Below are 25,724 nucleotides of genomic sequence, written 5' to 3'. Positions count from 1 at the left end.
CCCCCCCCCCCTTTCCCTCCTTCTCGCTCGTAGGTAACCTGACCTGTCTTCCAGACACAGCTAAAGCGCTGGAGAGACATCCGATTATCTTACCGATCAACCGGTGATCCTGCCCACAACTCGTGCAGAATGAACTAGCCATCCCACTCGATGGCTCCTCGGATGTGATCTGTGAGACCAAGCTCAGATTACTTTGGGGAGGAGCGGCATTACACCACATTCGTGTCCGTTAAGTGTCCTTCAAACAACTCTGACACACTTCTAGTCTACGTCACGTCACGTCACGTCACTAGACACTAGGCGCTGTTAGACAAGCGCTTCTTATTCAGTTGCTGTAGCCCTTTTATAATTCCCTTACTACGGAGCTCCAAACTCCTGACAAGTAACTAGAAAGGAAAAATCATACAATAACTTCTACTGAAGTATCTGAAGTGTCGCATTTATCTACAATTTCTAGCGTTTCAACTTCTCTGTATAGAGAAGATTCACCCACGAACAGCTTTTATGGATCCGCCGACGTTATTCACCAGAAAACTTACAAATATCGCGGCAGTAATGCTTTTGTTTCACTCCCTTGAGCTAATTCAGCGCCTGAAGACTTCCGTTCGGCAACAGCGACGAGCTGTATTCCATTTCGTAGACACTTCTTAATCCAGTCACGAAAGTGGTGTAATATTTTGTACGATCTTATTTGCTTCACTGGGGAACAGCATGGAAGTATATCGAGCGCCTTCCACAAGTTAAGGGAGACGCTGTCTACCCGAACGCTGGTATCAGCTCCTTCTGGGCATGGTGGACAATCAGAGTGAGCTGCATTTCACATCATCGCTGTTTGCGGAATCCGGAATCCATGTTGATTCAAGGAGAAGAAATTTTCGGTCTCCAGAAAGCTAATAATGCACGAGCATAAAACGTGTTCCAGCCTTCTAAAACAGACAGAAGTTAGCAATACAGGCCTACAGTTGCATACAACTGTTCGACGTCCCTTGTTAAAAATGGGAATGACCTATGCATTTTTCCAATCACTAGGAACCATTTGCGCCTCCAACAGTCGATGACACACTGCTGCTAGGAAAGGGGTAAGCTCTTTCACATACTCTTTGTACAACCGTATAGGTAATGTGTCAGATACAGTTCAATTTCTGTCACAGTGTCAGTCATCGGAATGTCTGTCATTTTCGTGTTCGTGCGACGATTGTAAGAAGAGACTGTATGTAATACGATGTTCCTAGGTGAAACAATTTAGGACAATGGAATTTAATATTTAGACCTTCTCTCTTTCACTCTCCATTTCCTTGCCAGTCTTATCACTGAGTGACTGGATAGAAGGCTTTCGTCTGATTACTGACTTAACTTACGACTACAAGCTGTCAAGATTTGTAGTTACATCGGGAAACAGAATCTGATTTCCTGATTCGTTGGAAGCTTAACGCGTATCTTACCTTGCACGCTTTATTCGAGCTGCGAATGAGCACTACAATCGCGCAACAAACCGATGTATGTACCATTTGTGTGTAATTCTGGGCAAGCGTTCCTTTCTCTTTCGTCTACATATGAGCGAACTCCTCTTTTTCTCCCGCAACGTCAGCCTTTTCAATTATCGAGATGAGAACTACGATAAAAGGTCTAATTTATGTGCGAAACCTAACACTGTCATGGCCTGGATCGTTCTTCAGTCTGAGTGGTTTCAGTGGCTTTTTATGACCAGTGCTTATTTCAACATGAGTTCATGAGGCAGACAGTCTGTGATACGTATGTGTATTTCTCGTGAGGGAATATATTTGCAAACACAGAATTCCGTATTTCGGCTTTTTGCCTGTTGTTCCAAGTTTCGACTCTGGACTGGTCAACGAGAGTCATGAGGAAAAGATTCTATCCATTCATTTACTTACGTAGGACGATTACTTCCTAAAATTTTCTCGCAGATCTTTCACCAAAATCTGACTTGGAAATTTATGTAGACACCTTAGATGTATACGCGAATTGCTTTTGACTTTCCGTTTTTGTATCCGTAAACGCTTTTTCGATGTACGAATGCAACAATGTCTGTTTATGTGGTGTTCTCAGAACGGTTCAAATCTGGCTGAGTTTTGGTAAACTTTGTCAGCTCCTTATTATCTCATTGTAGATGAAGCTTGCCTGTATTACACTGAAGCGCAAAAGAAACTGATATGGGCGTGCGTATTCAAATACAGAGATATGTAAACAGGCAGAATACGGAGCTGCGGTTAGCAACGCCTATATAAGACAACAAGTGTCTGGCGCAGTTGTTAGATCGGTTACTGCAGCTACAATGTCAGGTTATCAAAATTTAAGTGAGTTTGAACGTGGTGTTATAGTCGGCGCACGAGCGACAGGACACAGCATCTAGGTAGAGATGAAGTGGGCCTTTTCCCATACGACCATTTCACGAGTGTACTGGGAATATCAGGAATCCGGTAAAACATCATATCTCCGACATCACTGCGGCCGGGAAAAGATCCTGCAAGAACAGGACTAATGACGACTGAAGAGAATCGTTCAACGTGGCAGAAGTCTAACCGTTCCGCAGATTGCTGCAGACTTCAATGCCGGGCCATCAACAAGTGTTAGCGTGCGAACCATTCAACGAAACATCAACGATACAGGCTTTCGGAACCGAAGGCCCATTCGTGCACTCTTGATGACTACACGACATAAAGCTTTACGCCTCGCCCATCAACTCCGACAATGGACTATTGATGACTGGAAACATGTTGCTTGGTCGAACGAGTCTCGTTTCAAATCGTATCGGGCGGATGGACGTGTACGGGTACTGAGACAACCTCACGAATCTATGGACCCTGCATGTCAGCAGGGAACTGTTCAATCTGGTGGAGGCTGTGTAACAATGTGGGGCATGTGCAGTTGGAATGATGCGGTACCACTGATACGTGTAGGAACAATTCTGAAAGGTGACACGCACGTAAGCGTCCTGTCTGATCACCAGCATTCATTCATGTCCATTGTCCATTCCGACGGACTTGGGCAATTCCGGCAGGACAATGAGACACCGCACACGTCCAGAGTTGGTACAGGTGGCTCCAGGAACACTCTTCTGAGTTTAAATACTTCCGCTGGCGATGGCCACCAAACTCCCCACGCATTAACATTATTCATCATATCTTTGCTGCCTTGCAACGTGCTGTTCGGAAGATATCTCGCACTCTTACGGATTTATGGACAACCCTGCAGGATTCATGGTGTCAGTTCCTTCCAGAACTACATCAAACATTAGTCTAGTTCAAGCCACGTCGCTTTGCGGCACTTTTGCGTGTTCCCCGTGACCCTACACGATATTACGCAGGTGAACTAGTTTCTTTGGCTCTTCGGTGTATATTGATCTGGCGAATTAAAAATCTAAGTGGCAGAAATGCAGTCAGTACACTTCCTGCACGTCAGACAAGCGGCCACAACTGTGGGGGCGTGTCACTTCCGGAAGCAAAAAATCCTTGGTGTGTAGTGGTGTGAAGGAATGAACTGAAAGAAACGAGCACCTCGGTACGAAAAATGATGGGGAAAGATCTGCCGAACGAGAGTAAGGAAGCTGTTGGACATACCGTCGTTGATTGTGAGCGCCGTTTGGTCGGTGGGGTCGAGCCACCAGACGGGCAGGTTGACCGGCGTGCCGTCCTCCACCGCCTTCTGCATCAGCTCCACGATGAGCGGCGCGAACTGCGCGTGCAGCTCGGTCAGGTTGCGGCAAAGGTCCAGCGTCTGTAACACCACCACAAGTTACAGGCTAGCGCATAGAGCACAAATCATTTACTGTTTGGATGTATGTTGGACATGTCCTTCATGCATAAGATGGCAATAAGTGCCACTGGAAAAGAACAAATTACAGAAGGTTATCACTTGGAAGAAAAGATTGTTACAATAACATGAGGGGAATACTTCAGACTTAACTCAGATGGCTTCTTGCGTGCGTTTTTGTAGTTGTGAATAGGAATATTATGAAGGCTGATATAATTGTTGACAAGTCTGAAGCCAAGCTCCATATGAGGCCATTGTCTCTTTTCCTAGGGATTGCTGAACTCTACCGACACATCTGGAGAGGCTGACCGGAGTTGTTTACAAGTGCCTGGGTGAGAGGAACCCTTTGGCTCCGCCATCCTTCTACGGAGAGCTTCAGTCGGTGGGCTAGGATCGATGAGGAGCGTGCTGAAACCTGCCTTCACATGAGCGGTGGCCACATGGAGAACTCGTTGTAATGTGTTCGTCCTCAGGTACATGTTTGCATCGATGGGGACTATGTTATGAGATGATCATGTGTTGTTGTTGTTGTGGTCTTCAGTCCTGAGACTGGTCTGATGCAGCTCTCCATGCTACTCTATCCTGTGCAAGCTTCTTCATCTCCCAGTACCTACTGCAACCTACATCCTTCTGAATCTGCTTGGTGTATTCATCTTTTGGTCTCCCTCTACGATTTTTACCCTCCACGATGCCCTCCAATACTAAATTGGTGATCCCTTGATGCCTCAGAACATGTCCTACCAACCGTTCCCTTCTTCTGGTCACCTTGTGCCACAAACTTCTATTCTCCCCAATCCTATTCAATACTTCCTCATTAGTTATGTGATCTACCCATCTAATCTTCAGCATTCTTCTGTAGCACCACATTTCGAAAGCTTCTATACTCTTCTTGTCCAAACTATTGATCGTCCATGTTTCACTTCCATACATGGCTACATTTCATACAAATACTTTCAGGAAGACTTCCTGACACTTAAATGTATACTCGATGTTAACAAATTTCTCTTCTTCAGAAACGCTTTCCTTGCCATTGCCAGTCTACATTTTATATCCTCTCTGCTTCGACCATCATCAGTTATTTTGCTCTCCAAATAGCAAAACTCCTTTACTACTTTAAGTGTCTCATTTCCTAATCTTATACCCCCAGCATCACCCGACTTAATTCGACTACATTCCATTATCCTCGTTTTGCTTTTGTTGATGTTCATCTTATATCCTCCTTTCAAGACCCTATCCATTCCGTTCAACTGCTCTTCCAAGTCCTTTGTTGTCTCTCACAGAATTACAATGTCATCGGCGAACCTCAAAGTTTTTATTTCTTCTCCATGGATTTTAATACCTAGTCCGAATTTTTCTTTTGTTTCCTTCACTGCTTGCTCAATATACAGATTGAATAACATCGGGGAGAGACTACAATCCTGTCTCACTCCCTTCCCAACCACTACTTCCCTTTCATGTCCCTCGACTCTTATAACTGCCATCTGGTTTCTGTAGAAATTGTAAATAGCCTTTCGATCCCTGTATTTTACCCCTGCCACCTTCAGAATTTGAAAGAGAGCATTCCAGTCAACATTGTCAAAAGCTTTCTCTAATTCTACAAATGCCAGAAACGTAGGTTTGCCCTTCCTTAATCTAGCTTCTAAGATAAGTCGTAGGGTCAGTATTGCCTCACGTGTTCCAATATTTCTACGGAATCCAAACTGATGTTCGCCGAGGTCGGCTTCTACCGGTTTTTCCAATCGTCTGTAAAGAATTCGCGTTAGTATTTTTCAGCTGTGACTTATTAAACTGATAGTTCGGTAATTTTCACATCTGTCAACACCTGCTTTCTTTGGGATTGGAATTATTATATTCTTCTTGAAGTCTGAGGGTATTTCGCCTGTTTCATACATCTTGTTCACCAGATGGTAGAGTTTTGTCAGGACTGGCTCTCCCAAGGCCGTCAGTAGTTCCAATGGAATGTTGTCTACTCCGGGGGCCTTGTTTCGACTCAGGTCTTTCAGTGCTCTGTCAAACTCTTCACGCAGTATCGTATCTCCCATTTCATCTTCATCTACGTCCTCTTCCATTTCCATAAAATTGTCCTCAGGTACATCGCCCCTGTGTAGACCCTCTATATACTCCTTCCACCTTTCTGCTTTCCCTTCTTTGCTTAGAACTGGGTTTCCATCTGAGCTCTTGATGTTCATACAAGTGGTTCTCTTATCTCCAAAGGTCTCTTTAATTTACCTGTAGGCAGTATCTATCTTACCCCTAGTGAGATAAGCCTCTACATCCTTACATTTGTCCTCTAGCTATCCCTGCTTAGCCATTTTGCACTTCCTGTCGATCTCATTTTTGAGACGTTTGTATTCCTTTTTGCCTGCTTCATTTACTACATTTTTATATTTTCTCCTTTCACCAATTAAATTCAATATTTCTTCTGTTATCCAAGGATTTCTACTGGCCCTCGTCTTTTTACCTACTTGATCCTCTTCTGCCCTCACTACTTTATCCCTCAAAGCTATCTATCCTTCTTCTACTGTTTTTTTTTCACCAATTCCTGTCAATTGTTCCCTTATGCTCTCCTGAAACTCTGTACAACATCTGGTTCTTTCAGTTTATCTAGGTCCCATCTCCTTAAATTCACACCTTTTTGTAGTTTCTTCAGTTTTAATCTACAGGTCATAACCAATAGATTGTGGTCAGAGTCCACATCTGCCCCTGGAAAGTCTTACAATTTAAAACCTGGTTCCTAAATCTCTGTCTTACCATTATATAATCTATCTGAAACCTGTCAGTATCTCTAGGCTTCTTCCATGTATACAGCCTTCTTTTATGTGATTTTATCAGATGTACCCAGTCGTAAAAAGTCATGTCGGTGAAACAGTTAGTTTCTGGACCTATGTTAATGAGAATTATTTGCTTGATTTAGTCTCGTCTACTCGCCCCATTCATTGGTGTAATAGGCAAAGAGTCTGTATTCTGGAGACGAGTGTAGCGAACTGCAACTACCGGCGCAGAAGTGCAGGTGCGTGTAATACGGAACATACTTCGTGTCTGTAACGGATACGTATCCGTTGACTCATGACACTCTCTGCTGAGAACACGCTTAAATGTCCTCATATCTCTTCGCCCTCAGACTTCAGTACTGTTCAGATCTGTCCGCACAGTGTGGTTATAATTACACTTTCACTACTCGAGAGGGCCTCTTGAAAAACGAGTAATCGTACGACAATAGAATTTGTAGAAACGTTTGTAAGGACGTGCGGAACAGAGAAACGAATAAACTATTTAAACTTCCACTCTGTTAATTGCGTATCGTATTTGCGTTCCAGTTTACAAAACTTGCTCGATGTGGCAACTATGTGCATTCACGACAGCCTGGGACCGCACTAGAGATTACTGCACTGCTTCCCGGAAGATCTCATTTGGGATGTTAGCCATTTACCCTGCTGTGCTCATCTTCAGCCTCCAATGTGTGTTAGTGTCCCGGTGACCCCACAGCCAGAAATCACACTTCTTGATGCAAGAATTTACCAACAGCCGTATGTATTGTAGAAATTTATTTTATTTTATGAACTTCTATGAACTACCAGTTTCGGCATTACATTGATGCATCAATGTAATGCCGAAACTGGTAACACATAGAAGTTCATAAAGTAAAATACATTTCTACAATACATACGCTAATGGTAAATTATTGCATCAAGTAGTTCATGCCAGCCGTCGTCTTACGATCCATAATGGATCAACGAAGATTAATAAATCACACTGGTTCAAATCTGGTGATCTTGGTTTGGAACGGTCGGCCAATGACTCGGTTTTCTCCAAAGTGTTACGGAGTAACCGAGTGGTCTCAGGAGCAACGTGGGATGGAGCTCCGTCGCGCACCTGAGTCCAAAGCACGCATCTCCAACACTGCGTGGATCAAATGTTGGTGAAACAGATCACAATTAGGTGTGCCGTTCACGCTGTACGTCCTTGGTCCTTGGGTTCCGAATTCCTCAAACAAAACTGGACAAATCATTAACTGTGTGTCGAGGCTATACGACACATTGGCGCGTTGACTATGCAGGGGAACTTCATGAACATTCTTTGGCAATGATGCTCGCTGTGAGTGATCACTGCCCCAACGAGGGTCAAGTGTGCTTCACCGATCCACAAAAATGTTCAAGGCCACATGTCGTCAACTTCAGCTTTTGCAAGAAGCGTAAGAGCAACATCTGCTCGAATGTCTGCATCATGTGGCAAAAGTTGATGAGTAATGTGAAATTTGTACCAATACCATTTCACAATTCTTCGCAGCATTTTTCGAGAGGTGGGCCATCGAATGTTCAGCTTTAGCGACATAACTCGTGCATTGTTTGAAGATCTCACATTGCGTCCAGCATTCTCAGCCACAGTAACTCATTCAAAAAATTTTGGAGCAGTTCTGGGATTGACAGAATTCATGTTAGGGTGCGCAAATAAATTAGAACTTTTCTCGTAGCTGAGTGGTAATCGAAAAGGCTTACGTTGATGGAAAAGAAAACAGTTCGCTGGACGTCATAAAATCCCCAAGGGATCGATCAGTTGCAGCGAGACTCTCCTAAATTGAATGTTATTTGTGTACTATCCCTTCTGTTTTGTGATGCAAGTGTAGGTGGTATTTCTTATTTTGATCAGCCCAACTATGGCTGTTTCCTCAACTGGAAGAAGCTGAAACACAGAATTTTATTAGGCAGCTATATGGTGCCCCGTCTTACTGGCCTAACTCAGGAAGAAACTGTTTAAGCGACGTTGTACGCGACCGCTGGATTGGCACAACGGGCAAAACGACAGATCTTGCTTCGCGTGGCCTCCACGTTCACCCGATCTGAGGCCAGGCGACTTTTACCTTGGGAGTTCGAAGAGGATCGTGTGCATGTGTCTCCACTACCAGCTAACCTACCCGATTTAAGACACAGGCAGGATTGAAGCAGCTGTTGCAACAATTACCCCAGACACACTGGTCTACATCTACATATACATGGTTACTCTGCAGTTCACACGTAAGTGCCCGGCAGAGGTTTGAGAAGAACATGCCTATGGAATTGATGTGTTAGGTGTGATGAGTGGTGCTCACATTGAACGCTTGTAAAAAAACACCGAATTGTTCTTTCATTTGATGTATTACGCTACTGGCCGTTCAATTTGCTAGACCACGAAGATGACGTGCTACAGACGCCAAATTTAACCAACAGGAAGAAGATGCTGTGATATGTAAATGATTAGCTTTTCAGAGCATCCACACAAGGTTGGAGCCGGTGGCGACACCTACAACGTGCTGACATGAGGAAAGTTTCCAACCGATTTCTCATACACAAACAGCAGTTGACCGGCGTTGCTTGGTGAAACGTTGTTGCAATACCTCGTCTAAGAAGGAGAAATGCGTACCATCACGTTTCCGACTTCGATAAAGGTCGGTTTGTAGCCTATCGCGATTGCGGTTTACCGTATCGCGACATTCCAGCTCGCGTTGGTCGAGATCCAATGACTGTTAGCAGAATATGGAATCGGTGGGTTCAGGAGGGTAATACGGAACTCAGTGCTGGATCCCAACGACCTCATACCACTAGCAGTCGACATGACAGGCATCTTATCCGCATGGCTGTAACGGATCGTGCAGCCACGTCTCGATCCCTGAGTCAAGAGATGGGGACGTTTGCAAGACAACAACCATCTGCACGAACAGTTCGACGACGTTTGCAGCAGCAGGGACTATCAGCTCGGAGACCATGGCTGCGTTTACCCTTGACGCTGCATCACAGACAGGATTGCCTGCGATGGTGTATTCAAGACAAACCTGGGTGCACGAATGGCAAAACGTCATTTTTTCGGATGAATCCAGGTTCTGTTTACAGTATCATCATGGTCGCATCCGTGTTTGGCGACATCGCGGTGAACCCACATTGGAAGAGTGTATTCGTCATCGCCATAATGGCGTATCACCCGGCGTGATGGTATGGGGTGCGATTGGTTACACGTCTCGGTTAGCTCTTGTTCGCATTGACGGCACTTTGAACAGTGGACGTTACATTTCAGATGTGTTACGACCCGTGGCTCTACCCTTCATTCGATCCCTGGGAAACCCTACATTTCAGCAGGATAATGCACGACCGCATGTTTCAGGTCCTGTACGGGCCTTTCCGGATACAGAAAATGTTCGACTACTGCCCTGGCCACCACGTTCTCCAGATCTCTCACCAATTGAAAACGTATGGTCAATGGTGGCCGAGCAACTGGCTCGTCACAATACGCCAGTCACTACTCTTTATGAACTGTGGTACCGTGTTGAAGCTGCATGGGCAGCTGTACCTGTACACGCCATCCAAGCTCTGTTTGACTCAATACCCAGGCGTATCAAGGCCGTTATTACGGCCAGAGGTGGTTGTTCTGCGTACTGATTTCTCAAGATCTATGCACCCAAATTGCGTGAAAATGTAATCACATGTCAGTTCTAGTATAATATATTTGTCCAATAAATACCCGTTTATAATCTGCATTTCTTCTTGGTGTAGCAAATTTTAGTGGCCAGTAGTGTATTTGTAAATTGAACGTAATAAAAGCTACAAATCCTTAAAACCCGGTTACAGGAACGTTCTTCTCTCAAATTAACTAATTGTGTAGTCTTCGCCTTTAATCACGATAAGGAGTAACTGTGTTTACCGAGTGGAGGTGGCCGAGTGGCTAGCATACTGGACTCGTATTCGGGAGGACGACGGTTCAATCCCGCGTCCGGCCATCCTGATTTAGGTTTTGCGTGATTTTCCTAAATCGCTCCAGGCAAATGCCGGGATGGTTCCTTTGAAAGGGCACGGCCGACTTCCTTCCCCGTCCTTCCCTAATCCGATGAGACCGACGACCTCGCTGTCTGGCCTCCTTCCCCAAACAACCCAACCCAGTAACCGCGTTTACGAAAAAAAAATGTATAGTTCATTCCTTAGCAGACTCGGGCGTAAACGAACAGAGCGGCGGATGTGTGTACTGCGAGCAGTGAACATACCTCAGTGTCAAAGTCCCATGGCGCGATGGAGTAGCCCAGAGACGGCATGAAAACGGTGGCCTGCAGCCAGCGGATGAAGAGGTCGTACGTGGGGTAAACATCGTGGTTGGTGCTGCCACCGATCTTCTCAGGCATCACGAACGGGTGGCCCACCATGCTGATCTCCAGCAGCTTGGGCAGCAGCGTCTCCAGGCCGTTGCGCGTGGTCCACATGCTGTCCACACCATCCATCGAGAAGAAGTTGGGCAGGTGCTGGCTCTCGACGCTGGCCTCCAGTTCCGTCGTGGGGCCGAACGACGAGGCGATCCTCGCGTACTCGTCCGTGAAGACCACTGGGTTTCGCTCGATGGGCTCCAGGGCCGGCAGCTGCGGCAGGTACGAGGTCTCGCCCGCGGCGAACCTGAATGCGTCGATGCCCGTCGCGTTTTGGAGTGCCTGAAAAATAAATCGAACATGAAAACTCTACCTGCGCGAGGAAGCTTGCTGCTTTGCGATTAATGTGAACAAGTCAAGCACCGCACCCACTCACCAGAAAACTCATGACACTGGACAACAATACTTTTATTCCAAAGAATGTGATTTGCGTTGTTTGCTAAGTCGTTGCAGCTGAATTTGAAAGTAAAATCAGCTTTAGGCTCTTTAGTGTAGGTTTCTTGTGACACGCTACACTCTATCTGTAGAAATCCGTGAAATGCTACATATTTATTATTCTTCTATGGCTTAATTTACACTGGTGGAAAAAAAATGTAACACCCTCAATGACTGTGTTCAGTGGCACAGGGCTATATAATATGTGCACGCTGAGGTGATGTAGTGATTCATTTGTTACGGACATCGGCAATCAGATGCTGTATAGGAGGGCTGTCTGTGCACCCTCTGCTTTGACTCGGCCGGCAGCAGCTGTGCTGAGTTTAGAGCTGAACAGTGTTTGTAACCTACGTTCTAGGGTAGAACCGGCGAGTACGTAAGAGTACCGAACGGCTTCAGCCACTTAAACGCGGACGCACCGTGGGCCTACGGGAAACTGGATGAACGCATCGGCGGATTGTTGCGCATATGTCGGTGGCGTGTCTGTGCTTTCAGAGCGGTCTGTGGAACATTCCCACATCTGTAGACCAGGCTATGGACGATCACGTAGTACAAACGCAAGTCAAGACCGGTGTACTGTGCGAGCAGTACTGGCTGACGGGACATTATGTGGGATGAGACCCTGGCACATGTTGCACCTGCTGTTTCATTACGGACATTTAGGAACAGTCTGACTGCGGAAGAATTAAGATCACGTGTTCCTCTGACCAGGCAACCACTGTCACCACGACACCTCCAACCATAGGTACTCTGGTGTCGTGATAGAGTTGATGGAGAGTGTAATGGCGCTCTGTTGTCTCAAGTGATGAGGGTTGGTTTTGCCTATACGCGAGTGACAGTCGTACAGGTGGAGAGGTGTCCATTGCAGAGTGCATTCGCCCACGACACACAGGTACCATGACAGCCTACGTGATGAATGTGGGGGAGGGGGAGCATCAGTTACGGCTTGCAGTCGAGTCTGTTGTTTCTGCAAGGTAGGCTAATCAGTGTCCACTACATTGTACAGGCCATTATCCTCGTGATGCTGGAGTTTGTTGGACAGGAAGGTGACGTGCTTTTTTTAGCAGGACAATGCACGTCTGCATACGTCTGCTGCGACACGACGAGCTTTCGTGGTGCTCAACAACTGCATTGGCCAGCGAGATCGCCATCTCTTCCATCTATTAAACGCGGATTGTACATAATGAAGTAGGAAGGCCTCGTTCTCCAGGGCCTGCAAGAACCCTTGCCAAACTGCAATAAAAGGCGCAAGATGCTAGGAACACTCTGTCGCAGGATGCCATTCGGCACTTGTATGACCGTTTGCCTGTCAGAACACAACATGCCTACATTGCCACGAGCTGGGGGAGGGGGGGGGGGGGGAGAAAACATTTGTGTTTCGTTTAGTCTGAATTTGTTATCGTATACACCCACAATGGTGTCACATCACTTGTCAATAAAATGATCTTGTCCTTGAGAATGCTGCATTTTTTCCGGTAGTCAACATATTGTGCAGATTTGATTGTTGAAAAAGTCGAAATACGTATAAGAAATTACTAGGCATGACCTACACATCAGACATCTATCTCCAGGACACGAAGGCTGCGCTGCCGATAAGCTATGCTTGAAACCGTACAACCGCGTTGTGTTCGTTCCCACTTGCATCTCGGCGCTGAGAATTCTGACAGTTGCTGGGAGTGATTGCTAGCTGTTCTAAACTCGTGATTGCCCAGAAGAAGGAATGCCTCGTAACTGTATAAAGAGCGCAAAATCTTTTTTATTATACGTGTGGAGATTTCATTCCCGAACTGTAAAAATAGTAACATAATCCTGTTGTAGCGATAAGCTGCGAACTTTGTTTCAGTCCTAAGATTGGCGACTGGGAAAAGAAGATGTCCCACTAAATATGCCGTCCGTCACGTATTACGCCCCTGACAGGCTGCTTAAAAGGAAAACATCACATGTCCTTTAGTGTTGTCTTGATTTGTAGGCGACCATCCGATCTGACTAAAATATGTGCCAGCCTCTCCAAAATAAAGAAAACTAATTATCTAAAATATTCTAAGTAGTTAGTTAAAATATAACAATAGAGTGTCAATTTAGTTAAACTGTAACATTATAGTATCAATCTAAAGTAGCTAAAAATTTATTACACGTTGAACATCGTATGATTGGAAGTAAATAATGGTCTCCTAAACCAAAAGAATAGTAAATTAACGCAACGTCCTATTTTAGTCCGATAAGGCCTGTATGTCACAATGGAGTTATTACCGATAAGAAGGCGTCCTGACAAGGCGACAGTGAGTGAAGACGAGTATGGTGCCGAACACGCAGAAGCAAATAAAGAAGACAGTTAAAATTGGAAATGTAATGATTCTAGTTGTTTCAACAAAGTTTTCTACAGACAGTTTGCTAAACTGCCATGATAAGATTTCATTATCTGCCTGTCAGACAGAAAGAAAGATTCGTTCATTGTTGCAGATTTTGAAGTATATGCTTTCTGAAAGGAGACTACCAGAAAAAAATCATCTACAGATGCTTCTAACGTGCATGAAGGTTTATTTGGCACCGAAGTGCTTGCCCAGGCATGGTATTTGCGTTCCTCAGCTTTAGGCTGGCCGCTGGCTTAGACGACGGAGCGTGAGCTCGGAGCCAGGCGGAAACTTGGCGTTTTTTACGTGTATAAATGTTATCAAGGATGAAAGAAGCGGCAGATAACAAGCCTTTGGATTGTAGTCTGACTTTTATTTAGCAGCTGACGTACACATTGCTACTAGCAGATATATGATTGTGTGTTTCGTATTTCCGTAGTCGAAATGCTCGAATTAGCTTGTAGTCCAGAGTGTGACAGGCAGCACGATTCTGGACCTAGATTGATGGAAACATATCCACACTCTTAACGCTTCACACTTGTAGTGTCTGTATTTTCTATTTCTGGCTGAGAGGTGAGATCAAGATCAAAGACACTAATGTTCCACACAATTGTTACTGATGTCTGTGTTTTCTGCAGTACTGTTGGGTCACTTTGGACCGAATGATGACCGTGTTACCGTGTGCCGAATGACGTAATTGGAGGCGAAATGGAGGAATGTGGGACGAGCACGCAACTCTCCCTGCCGCTATCGGCTTCCTTGATTTTGGAGCCGCTACATCTCGCTCGTGAGGGATCACGAGGCTGAATGCACCAGTTATTTTTCTACCACCAAGGAAAGGTCTCTGATTGTACCAGGAATCGAACCTGGCTCCTCCGCATAGCGGCCAAACACACTGACCACTGAGCTGCGGAGAAGGACTTTCTGCGAAAGTTAAGAAGAATTTAACTTATGTTTTGTTCTCTGTCAGCGGATATCATTGTATTTCATTACCCAGCGTAATGGGTAACTTAAAGTGTTGAGGAATGACTGTTTTGGTTTTGGTGTAAATATTACGGCAGACATCGAACCAGTTCCTCGTTAAATGTTTCTGACTTCGCAATCTTCGTTTTCCTATCCATAGAGCGATAAAACTGTGACTGAAACACAGTGATGCTGAAACTTCTTGATTTATGCTCAGTAATAGATAGTGAAGTTCAAATGGAAGTAAGTGAGCCGTGGCGGCTCGGTTTATTGGCCTAACTATTTCTGGCATCGATATCGATAGTCACCTCCATTGTGATTTACCTTTGGTTTATTGGTTGAGGTGAGGAGGCTCGGCACGGCAGTGAGGGGCGGATGACACGTGACGGAAGGGGGGGGGGGGCGGCTGGAGCAGCGGTGCCTGGGGGCGGGACTCGTTGGGCAGATTTGGGATGGACAACGCATGTACGCAGCCGGATCGCCGGGAGACTTGTCGAATGTTGGGCAGACGCTAAGGCAGATGGCGAAGGTCGTGCTCTGGTAACAGGGGCCTCCATCTACTATTCCAAAAGGAGTTAAGGGATAACTGACTTGGGAGGAGTGCACCGTAACATACTGCCTGTGGACATTCTGGCCATGTGATTTTATTGTTTAAAGGAAAAATGACACAATATTATTGTGTCTTGTTCAGTGAATAATACGTATTTGTTTGCTCTGCAGTGTGCCTTTCCTTGAGAGTGGCCAGTAGTTGTCAGTGTGTCTTCTTTGAAGCCACGTGACTCTGTTGATTGGTAAACCGCTCGTGTGCACCCGCTTGGGGTGCGAATTGAAGTGGTAACATCAGTGAGTGGCGCTGTATCCGATGGCAATGTCATGGTACTGCATCAGGTACTGGGTATGAATTTGAAATCTAATTGTGATTTAGTAAAGCGTATTTATTCTAACCTACGTTGATGTGTTTTAGTCATAACTGAATTACGTGGGGCTACTACTGAGCACTGAAAGACCTAAGTCGAAACAAGGCCCCGGGAGTAGACAACATTCCATTAGAACTACTGACAGCCTTGGGAGAGCCAGTCCTGACAAAACTCTACCACCTGGTGAGCAAGATGTATGAGACAGGCGAAATACCCTCAGACTTCAAGAAGAATATAATAATTCCAATCCCAAAGAAATCAGGTGTTGGCAGATGTGAAAATTACCGAACTATCAGTTTAATGAGTCACAGCTGAAAAATACTAAAGCGAATTCTTTACAGACGATTGGAAAAACCGGTAGAAGCCGACCTCGGCGAACATCAGTTTGGATTCCGTAGAAATATTGGAACACGTGAGGCAATACTGACCCTACGACTTATCTTAGAAGCTAGATTAAGAAAAGGTAAGCCTACGTTTCTAGCATTTGTAGACTTAGAGAAAGCTTTTGACAACGTTGACTGGAATACTCTCTTTCAAATTCTGAAGATGGCAGGGGTAAAATACAGGGAGCGAAAAGCTATTTACAATTTGTACAGAAACCAGATGGCAGTTATAAGAGTCGAGGGTCATGAAATGGAAGCAGTGGTTGGGAAGGGAGTGAGACAGGGTTGTAGCCTCTCCCCGATGTTATCCAATCTGTATATGGAGCAAGCAGTAAAGGAAACAAAAGAAAAATTCGGACTAGGTATTAAAATCCATGGAGAAGAAATAAAAACTTTGAGGTTCGCTGATGAGATTGTAATTCTGTGAGAGACAACAAATGACTTGGAAGAGCAGTTGAACGGAATGGATAGGGTCTTGAAAGGACGATATAAGATGAACATCAACAATAGCAAAACGAGGATAATGGAATGTAGTCGAATTAAATCAGGTGATGCTGAGGGAATTACATTAGGAAATGAGACACTTAAAGTAGTAAAGGATTTTTGCTATTTGGGGAGCAAAATAACTGATCATGGTCGAAGTAGAGAGGATATAAAATGTTGACTGGCAATGGCAAGGAAAGTGTTTCTGAAGAAGAGAAATTTATTAACATCGAGTATAGATTTAAGTGTCAGGAAGTCGTTTCTGAAAGTATTTGTATGGAGTGTAGCCATGTATGGAAGTGAAACGTGGACGATAAATAGTCTGGACAAGAAGAGAATAGAAGCTTTTGAAATGTGGTGCTACAGAAGAATGCTGAAGATTAGATGGGTAGATCACGTAACTAATGAGGAGGTATTGAATAGAATTGGGGAGAAGAGGAGTTTGTAGCACAACTTGACTAGAAGAAGGGATCGGTTGGTAGGACATGTTCTGAGGCATCAAGGGATCACCAATTTAGTATTGGAGGACAGCGTGGAGGGTGAAAATGGTAGAGGGAGACCAAGAGATGAATACACTAAGCAGATTCAGAAGGATGTAGGCTGTAGTACGTACTGGGAGATGAAGCAACTTGCGCAGGATAGAGTAGCATGAAGAGCTGCATCAAACCAGTCTCAGGACTGAAGACCACAACAACAACAACCACTGAGTGAAATTTCCTACCTTGCTGAAGGATTCTGTTCTGTTTGTACCAGCACCTTGCAAGTTACATGTACTCGCTTATCATATTACCAAGACAGAGGCGTATATATTTATTGTGTACGAAAAAATCCGTTCTAATTATCTCTGTCAATATTAGCGAGTTTCCCCTGGTCTGATTAAAAGCATATATATATAAATATAAATAAATAATTACATACATATATATATATATATATATATATATATATATATATATATATGTGTGTGTGTGTGTGTGTGTGTGTGTATGTGTGTGTGTGTGTGTGTTTATTTAAGTTTGGCTTTATCTAAGGTCAGTAGTTTTATTTTTCTTGCTAAAGCGAGTCTCACCGTTTGTGAGTGTATATTCTGTTATTGTTTGAGAGTGCTGCCTCGCGTGTGCTCGCCTGTGATTTACGTTGATCGCAAAACACGCGAGTCTACGTTCGTGTTTGCAGCCGTGACGTCTGGGCCGCTACGTATGTCGGCATCCCGCCCAACGCGCGAGGTCCAAGTTATCGCCGCGGGAGCGCTTTGCCGCGTCGTCTGTCATACCTTGCTGAAGCTGAATTGTTGTCTTGTTCCTTGGAGCTATACCTGGGTTGAGCGACTGCCGCCAGGGTTGTAGGCTGTGAAGTTTGCCACGATTAACTCATGAACTTTTGTAAATTACGATTCAAATTTCATCTTACTGTTATAAACTCAGATGCTTTGTGTTTATTGAATACTGTTTCCTTTTTCTTATATTGGTAAATTTCAGTAGATTGTCACTTTATATGTCACTATAATTCTGATGGCTTTCATGATTGTTATTAATATGGAATTTAATTGATCAGTATGTTTTTCTTAAATAAATATTAATTTGGTGGAAACGACGATCTATCTGACGGGTCTCCCTTCCACGTGTTGATGTTTGATCCTTTCCTATGCTGAGCCTGTTACCTGGGTTTCAGTAAGTTCAGTAACTCATTTAGAGTTTTTTTCATGGGCGCAGATGTGGCTGTCAAAGTACCAAAATCTTGTAGCTGATTTTCTGAAAGCAGAAGTACTTACCAAGATTCGATTCGTCCACCAAGCTACTGCATCAGGGTTGGTGATGTCGATGACGCCAGCGACTCCCCTCCACCACCGTGTGAGGGTGTCGCCCTCGGTGTTTGCTACGAAGTAGCCGTTGGCTAGCGCCTCCGAGTAGAGCGGCTCGCAGCCTCGGTTGATGAACGGGTGCACCCACAGGAATACGCGGAAGCCCATCGCGTGCAGATCGTCGACCAGCGCCTTCGGGTCGGGGAACGCGGTCGTGTCAAAGGTCAGATTGCCGTAGCAGCTCTCCCACTTGTCGCTTATCTCGATGTGGCTGTTTTGGAAACCGTTGTCGACTATCTCGCTGGCAAATTGCCTAATCGTCGTGTCGTTGATGTCCGCCCTGAACCGCCCGTACGTCGACCACTGGGGGTGGGTGGCCATGCGCTCGTCGGGAATGCCCGTCGGCTTGCCCAGGTAGTTCTGAAGCGCGTACACGTGAGCCTGCTTCGCGTCGTCGAACGAGCACAGATCCCAGTCCATTACGTTGCCTTGCCGTTCCACTGGGTACGGAGCTTTGTTCTCGGCAGTGAAACATATCTTGTCCAGTGTCTGGTTGGTATTCTGGTCGATGAAGAGAGGCACATTGGAGTGGATGTGAACGAGCCTTCCGTCAGAGAAGAGCCAATAACGCACGACGATCCCGGCGTGAGCAGTCTGCTGCGGCACGTACGCGAAGTCGCTGAGCGTGACATCCTCGATGGGCCACCGCTGGGACGAGGACTCCATGCCACCGTAGAGGTGACTGCCCAGGTGGCGCTGGCACACTGAGATTGCTGTCGCAGACGAGTTGATCCACTGGTGGGCAGTGACGCAGCGGGCCGTCCTGTCCTGGCGGAAGACGATCTCCGAGTTTCCGAAGTGGAAGGACTCTCCATCCAGTCGGACCTCGTGGCGGGGACTGCTGCGGGAGCCGCCGCTGCTGCCGACCGTCACGTAACCCACTTCCACCTCGCGGCCACCTGCGGCACACCAGCAAACAATCCATCTGGCTGTGGTCAGGAGCAGAATATCAAGATGGATAAAAATACACGAATGCTACTTCACGTTATAGATGCTTGCTCGAATATACTGGGTAATCAAAAAATCAGTATAAATTTAAAAACTGAATAAATCACGGATTAATGTAGATAGAGAGGTATAAATTGACACACATGCTTGGAATGACGTGGGGTTTTATTAGAAACCAAAAAAATACAAAAGTTCAAAAAATGTCCGACAGATGGCGCTTCTTCTGATCAGAATAGCAATAATTAGCATAACAAAGTGAGACAAAGCAAAGATGATGTTCTTTACAGGAAATGCTCAATATGCCCACCATCATTCCTCAACAATAGCTGTAGTCGAGGAATAATGTTGTGGACAGCACTGTAAAGCGTGTCCGGAGTTATGGTGAGGCATTGGCGTCCGATGTTGTCTTTCAGCATCCCTAGAGATGTCCGTCGATCACGATGCACTTGCGACTTTAGGTAACCCCAAAGCCAATAATCGCACGGACTGAGGTCTGTGGACCTGGGTGGCCAAGCATGACGAAAGTGGCGGCTGAGCACACGATCATCACCAAAGGACGCTCGCAAGAGATCTTTCACGCGTCTAGTAATATGAGGTGGAGCGCCATCCTGCATAAACATCGTACGTTCCGGCAAGTGTTTATCAGCCAGGCTGGGGATGATGCGATTCTGTAACATATCGGCGTACCTCTCACCCGTCACGGTAGCAGTTACAAAACCAAAATCACGCATTTCCTCGAAGAAAAAAGGTCTGATAACGGTAGATGTGGTAAATCCAACCCATACCGTGACTTTCTCGTCGTGGAATGGTGTTTGCACGACAGTTCCAGGATTTTCGGTAGCCCAAATTCTGCAACTGTGGGCGATGACAGACCCTGGGAGCGTGAAATGAGCTTCGTCGGTCCTCAACACGTTACTCAACCAATCGTCATCTTCCGCCATCTTTTGAAACTCCCACAACGCAAATGCCCTCCGCTTCACTAAATCGCCAGGTAATAGTTCATGATGCCGATGGATTTTGTACGGATAGCATCGGAGGGTACGTCTAAGTACCAACCAAACAGTAGTGTAAGGAATGCCGGTGCGACGTGCGACTGCACGAGCGCTGCCTTCCCCGTGGGTAGACGAACCCGCTACAGTCTCCATCACTTTCTGAACTGTCTCAGCAGCATTACGCCTTGTGCTCGGTCGGCCACTACGGGGTCTATCGTCTAAACAACACGTGGCTTCCAACTTCGAAATCATTCTCGCCACAGCTGCATTTGTCAACGGACCTTTACCCGTTCGAATCCCCTTCCTATGGCTATAGGATCGTAATGCTGAACTAGCACATTCCCCATTCTGATAATATAGCTTCACTAAAAGCGCCTTTTCAGGTAACGTCAACATGCTGTGACTGCTGGTGCATCTAATCCTCTCTTGCTGTCCAGCGCCATCTGTCGGACATTTTGTGAACTTTTTTTTGTTCTAATAAAACCCCATGTCATTCCAAGCATGTGTGTCAATTTTTACCTCTCTATCTACATTATTCCGTGGTTTATTAAGTTTTCAAATTTATACTGACTTTTTGATCACCCAGTAAATGCTAATACTAGCGCTGTTGTATTTGAGATGAACGGCACCTTTGCAATCTCCCCAGTACGTTATTTTACCTTTGAACAGTGCCCTGTGTTGTTGTGGGTGCTTTATGTCGGAGCTAAATGAGTTCGAACGAGGGCAAAATTTTGGTTTTTGTGTGGAAGGTGCTTTGGTAACTGAGGGAGCCCTAGTATTTTATGTTTCCAAAGTACTCATCCATGATTCAAACACCGGTAAAAGGAAACGTTGTGCCCAAACTGTAAAACCTGCGCTGTAGAGCAATGGAAGGAAAGCCTTTGGTTGGATGAGTCTTTCTGGTCACTGTTTCTAGTTTTCGGCCGCGTTTACGGCCCAAGAATGAAAGATCGAAGAGGTTCAGTGATGAATTGGGCTGCCATTTCGTGGTAGTTTATGGGCCCCTTGGTTACTCTGCAAGGTTGCATTACTGCTAAGAATTATGTGATCATTTTGGTTGAGGAGGTTTATTCTATGGTTTAATGTTTGTTCCTGTCTTCCAAGAGGAGAAGGCTCTGTCCACACTGCTCGTGTCGTGCAGGACTAGTATTGTGAGCAGGAGGATGAATTGCTACATGTCCCCTGCCCATCACTGTCAACATAGTGTTAGTGAGCCTTTGGTGTTTATTTGGAGAGAAGAATGCATGATCGCTATCCACCTCCATCAGTATTACCCGATCTCGGCGCTATTTTACAGGAAGAATGGCTTAAGAAACTATTGAGGACCATGCCTTGTATTTATCCCTACCGATGTCAATAGCAGAACAGAAGAAAGATGTAGCCTATTAATAACGTTCTTGGTATTCCGTACCTGAGTCGGTAAAAACGAAACCCTTATAGGATAACTTTGTACATTTATCCGTCTGTCTGTCCAACTGCTGAAAACCCTTTTCCTCATGAACGAGTGGACGTAAAAATAGAAATTTATGTTACATACCAAAGTATACAGTCTGTTATTTGTGCAAAATAAACGTAAATTTCTACGTCACTGCAACCAAAAGATGAGGCGATTTGTGTTACATCTTTTGAAACTCCCAAACTCACTCATCAAAAGCTGTAGAGTACTTACTGTTGACCTACAGTCATGAAAATTGGCAAGAAGCAATGTTTTACAGTGCAAGTATAGGAAAAAATCATAAAATTGTTAATTTTTAATTATATCACATGAAAGAAAATTCCTTCTGTCGTTTGTCACTCGAGTTTAAACTTAAGATTAAAACATTCTCGAAAGTCTTCGAATTCCAGGGACTGGTGTCTTGCCGCTACCAGTGTCGATAACATGATCGGTGACGTATCTACGTAAATAATAAACTTTATACGAAACCCACAGAGCACGAGTCCTACTTGCACCTGGCCAATTTTTTTTTTCTTTTGAAAACAAGAGTTTTCACATGAAAACTTCAGAGGCATTACTTTTCAGCACGCTCTCGTACTACCAGAAGTAACCTCTAAAAATACAGGGTGTAACGGGTATGAAAGCAGATATTTCTCTTGGTGACTGGGTATGGCGTACTGAACAACATTATGTCAGTATTCACTTGTTAGACTCATAATTATAGCTGTTAGGAGTAGCATGCATTTAGGATGGGTAGTACTTTCGAAGCGCATGTGGCAAGAGCAAGCCAGTAACGCTACTTTCCCCTGGGCGGCACGTCAAGTGTTGGAGTGTGGATGCGTAAAGGTAAAATGGTCAGTCTATACTGATGGGCATAGTCCACTTAGTGCTGCAGTTACGATGGTGCAGAAAAGATCAGGTAGTAAATTATGTGGCGTGTTTGTGGGAGGAACCATTCAGAGAAGAAACGACTAACACATCGACGTTTGTACGTGTTAAGGTACTACATATAAAAGTATCTGTGCTTATCGTTGCACGCTGTATGCGTTCCAGCCAGTGAAAGTAAAATAGCAGTTAAAGTCCAACCATTCTGCGTCCCCACCGATACCCTCCAAACCGTTCTGAAGTCTACGACAGAGTGTGCTCTCCAATGTACCAGTTGTTCGGCCTTCTTTCCGTTGCTATCACGTACGCAGCGAGGAAAGAATGAGTGCTTCAAAGCGTCTGTTCTCACGGTAATTCGTCTAATCTTCTCTTCCCAATCCCTACGGGAGGAATACGTAGAACATTCTTGAGTTAATTACGTAAAGGTGGTTCTTACGAAGTAGATTTTCAGGGAATAGTTTGCTTTCAGGGGCGTCAGTTCTATCAGCATCTTCGTAACTCTCTCCCACACGTTAGACAAACTTGTGACCACTCGTATTGCCCTACTCTGTACACGTTCGATATCCTTGTTAGAGCTATCTGGTATGTGTCCCTCACTCTGAGCATTCTTGGATGGGTCAGTGATTTGTAGACTGACTGCATTTCCCTAGCATTGTGACAATAAACAGAAGTCTGTCATCTGCCTTACCTACGACTGATCCTATTTTATCACTCCATTTCGCAGCCACAAACTGCCATAATCAAGTATTTGTGTGGGTTAACGGATTCCAATTGTGATTCATACGTAGTCATAGGATATTACGCTTTTTCGTTTAGTGAATTGCGTAATTTTACATTTCTTTTCAATTGAAGCAAGTCACCAATTTTTTCCTTACGGTTTACATTTATGTTGCTGGATGGATGTTCCCGTTATGGTCTTCAGTCCGAAGACTTGTTTGAGATAGTTTTGAATGTTACGCTATGCTGTGCCGGGCTAGTCATCTCCGAATATCTACTGCAACCTACATCCTTCTCAGTCTGCTAACTGTATTCGTCTCTCGGTTTCCCACTACGATTTTTAGCCGCCACAGGTCCTTGCAGTATTAAATTGGTGACCCCTTAATGTATCAGAATGTGCCCACCTACCGATTCCTTCTTCTAGTCAGGTTGAGCCACAAATTTCTTTTGTCCCCAGTTTTATTCAGCACCGGTACCTCCTATTTAATTACGCTATCTACCCGTCTAATCTTCAGAATTCTCCTGTAGCACCACATTTCAAAAGCTTCTATTCTCTTCTTGTCTAAACTGTTTAGCACTCGTGTTCCACTTCCTTACACGGCTACACTGCATACAAACACTTTCAGCAAAGACTTACTAACGCTTAACCTGTATTCGATGTTAACACGTTTCTCTTCTCCGTAAAGGCTTTTCCTTCCATTGTCAGTCTACATTTTATATCCTCTCTACTCTGGCAGTCATCAGCTATTTTTCTGACCGGAGGAGCAGAAGTTATGAAAACTAGTAAGCAATATTTGTGTGGACATGAGTAGTTCTCTCTCCTATCGACAGAGAGCAGCACTGGCGACGTATTTCACTTTGTCCTGGGGAAGCGCTGCTGAGCAAAGGGCAAGGTTGACAGTAGAGAGGAGTAAGCACGTGAGCGGCAGTGAAGCCGTGGACTCACCCCTGTGGGACAGCAACTGGATGCGTCCCGTGGCCTCGTCGTAGCGGGTGCCGATGCCGGCCGCGGCTGCAGTGGACGCCACCAGCAAAACACCCAGCAGCGGCAGCAGCAGCGTCGGGGTCGCCCACATCGCTGCGGCAGACAAGCTCAAAAGTTACTTCACTTCCACTACTACGTACCAAGCAATGAACCTCGTAACGAGGAAACACGGTCCGAAATATCTCAGCCAGGTTATAATGAAGTATACTATAATTTACGCTAGCGTACCACCCAATGCGTGTGGGTTTTTAAATTTTATTCACTTTCTTCGAGGAATTTTGGCATGTCATGCAGTTATGAGTAGATAATTGATACCTTTGGTCGCTACTTAAATGATTTCACTTCAAATGGTTCAAATGGCTCTGAGCACTATGGGACTCAACTGCTGAGGTCATTAGTCCCCTAGAACTTATAACTAGTTAAACCTAACTAACCTAAGGACATCACAAACATCCATGCCCGAGGCAGGATTCGAACCTGCGACCGTAGCGGTCTTGCGGCTCCAGACTGTAGCGCCTTTAACCGCACGGCCACTTCGGGCGGCGATTTCACTTCATTTTATAATTAGATTCTGTGTCTGGTGATGTTAATAATGCCAGACACACAATTAAAGAGTACTTTATTGTTCTCCTGACATAAACCAAAATATATTCTGTTAAAGTCTACATGTCGTAGAAGAGGAAACATACACTACTGGCCACTAAAATTGCTACACCACGAAGATTCCGTGCTACAGACGCGAAATTTAACTGACAGGAAGAAGATGCTGTGATATGTAAATGATTAGCTTATGGAGCGTTCACACAAGGTTGGCGCCGGTTGCGACATCTACAACGTGCTGACATGACAAAAGTTTCCACCCGACTTCTCATACACAAACAGCAGTTCACCGGCGTTGACTGGTGAAACGTTCTTGTGATGCCTCGTGTAAGGAGGAGAAATGCGTACCATCACGTTTCCGACTTTGGTAAGGATCGGATTGTAACTTATCGTCATTGCGGTTTATCGTATCGCGACATTGCTGCTCACGTTGGTCGAGATGCAATGACTGTTAGCAGAATATGGAATCGGTGGGTTCAGGAGGGTAATACGGAACGCCGTACTGGATCCCAGCGGCCTCGTATCACTAGCAGTCGAGATGACAGGCATCTTATCCGCGTGGCTGTAACGAATCGTGCAGCCACGTCTCGATCCGTGAGTCAAGAGATGGGGACGTTTGCAAGACAACAACCATCTGCACGAACAGTTCGACGACGTTTGCAGCAGCCTGGACTATCATTTCGGAGACCATGGCTGCGTTTACCCTTGACGCTGCATCACAGACAGAAGCGCCTGCGATCGTGTACTCAACGACGAACCTGGGTGCACGGATGACAAAACGTCATTTTTTCGAATGAATCCAGGTTCTGTGTACCGCATCATGATGGTCGCATCCGTGT

At 45.2% G+C, this 25,724-nt stretch overlaps 1 protein-coding gene across 1 annotated transcript in view; it reads right to left on the bottom strand.

Moving 5' to 3' along the window:
- The window catches only part of LOC124622335 (myogenesis-regulating glycosidase-like), a 40,577-nt gene that overhangs the window by 6,232 nt on the left and 8,621 nt on the right, over nucleotides 1-25,724 (bottom strand). The window contains exons 2-5 of the mRNA XM_047148012.1: nucleotides 24,247-24,378; nucleotides 18,234-19,222; nucleotides 10,778-11,212; nucleotides 3,579-3,735 (exon numbers count right to left, since the gene is read on the bottom strand). Of these exons, the coding sequence (XP_047003968.1) occupies nucleotides 3,579-3,735; nucleotides 10,778-11,212; nucleotides 18,234-19,222; nucleotides 24,247-24,378 (1,713 nt within the window). The remainder of the gene's footprint in view (nucleotides 1-3,578; nucleotides 3,736-10,777; nucleotides 11,213-18,233; nucleotides 19,223-24,246; nucleotides 24,379-25,724) is intronic.

The sequence above is a fragment of the Schistocerca americana genome, chromosome 7, assembly GCF_021461395.2.
Source record: "Schistocerca americana isolate TAMUIC-IGC-003095 chromosome 7, iqSchAmer2.1, whole genome shotgun sequence".
Classification (NCBI taxonomy): Eukaryota; Metazoa; Arthropoda; class Insecta; order Orthoptera; family Acrididae; genus Schistocerca; species Schistocerca americana.
This window is presented reverse-complemented; position numbering and strand designations above follow the sequence as displayed.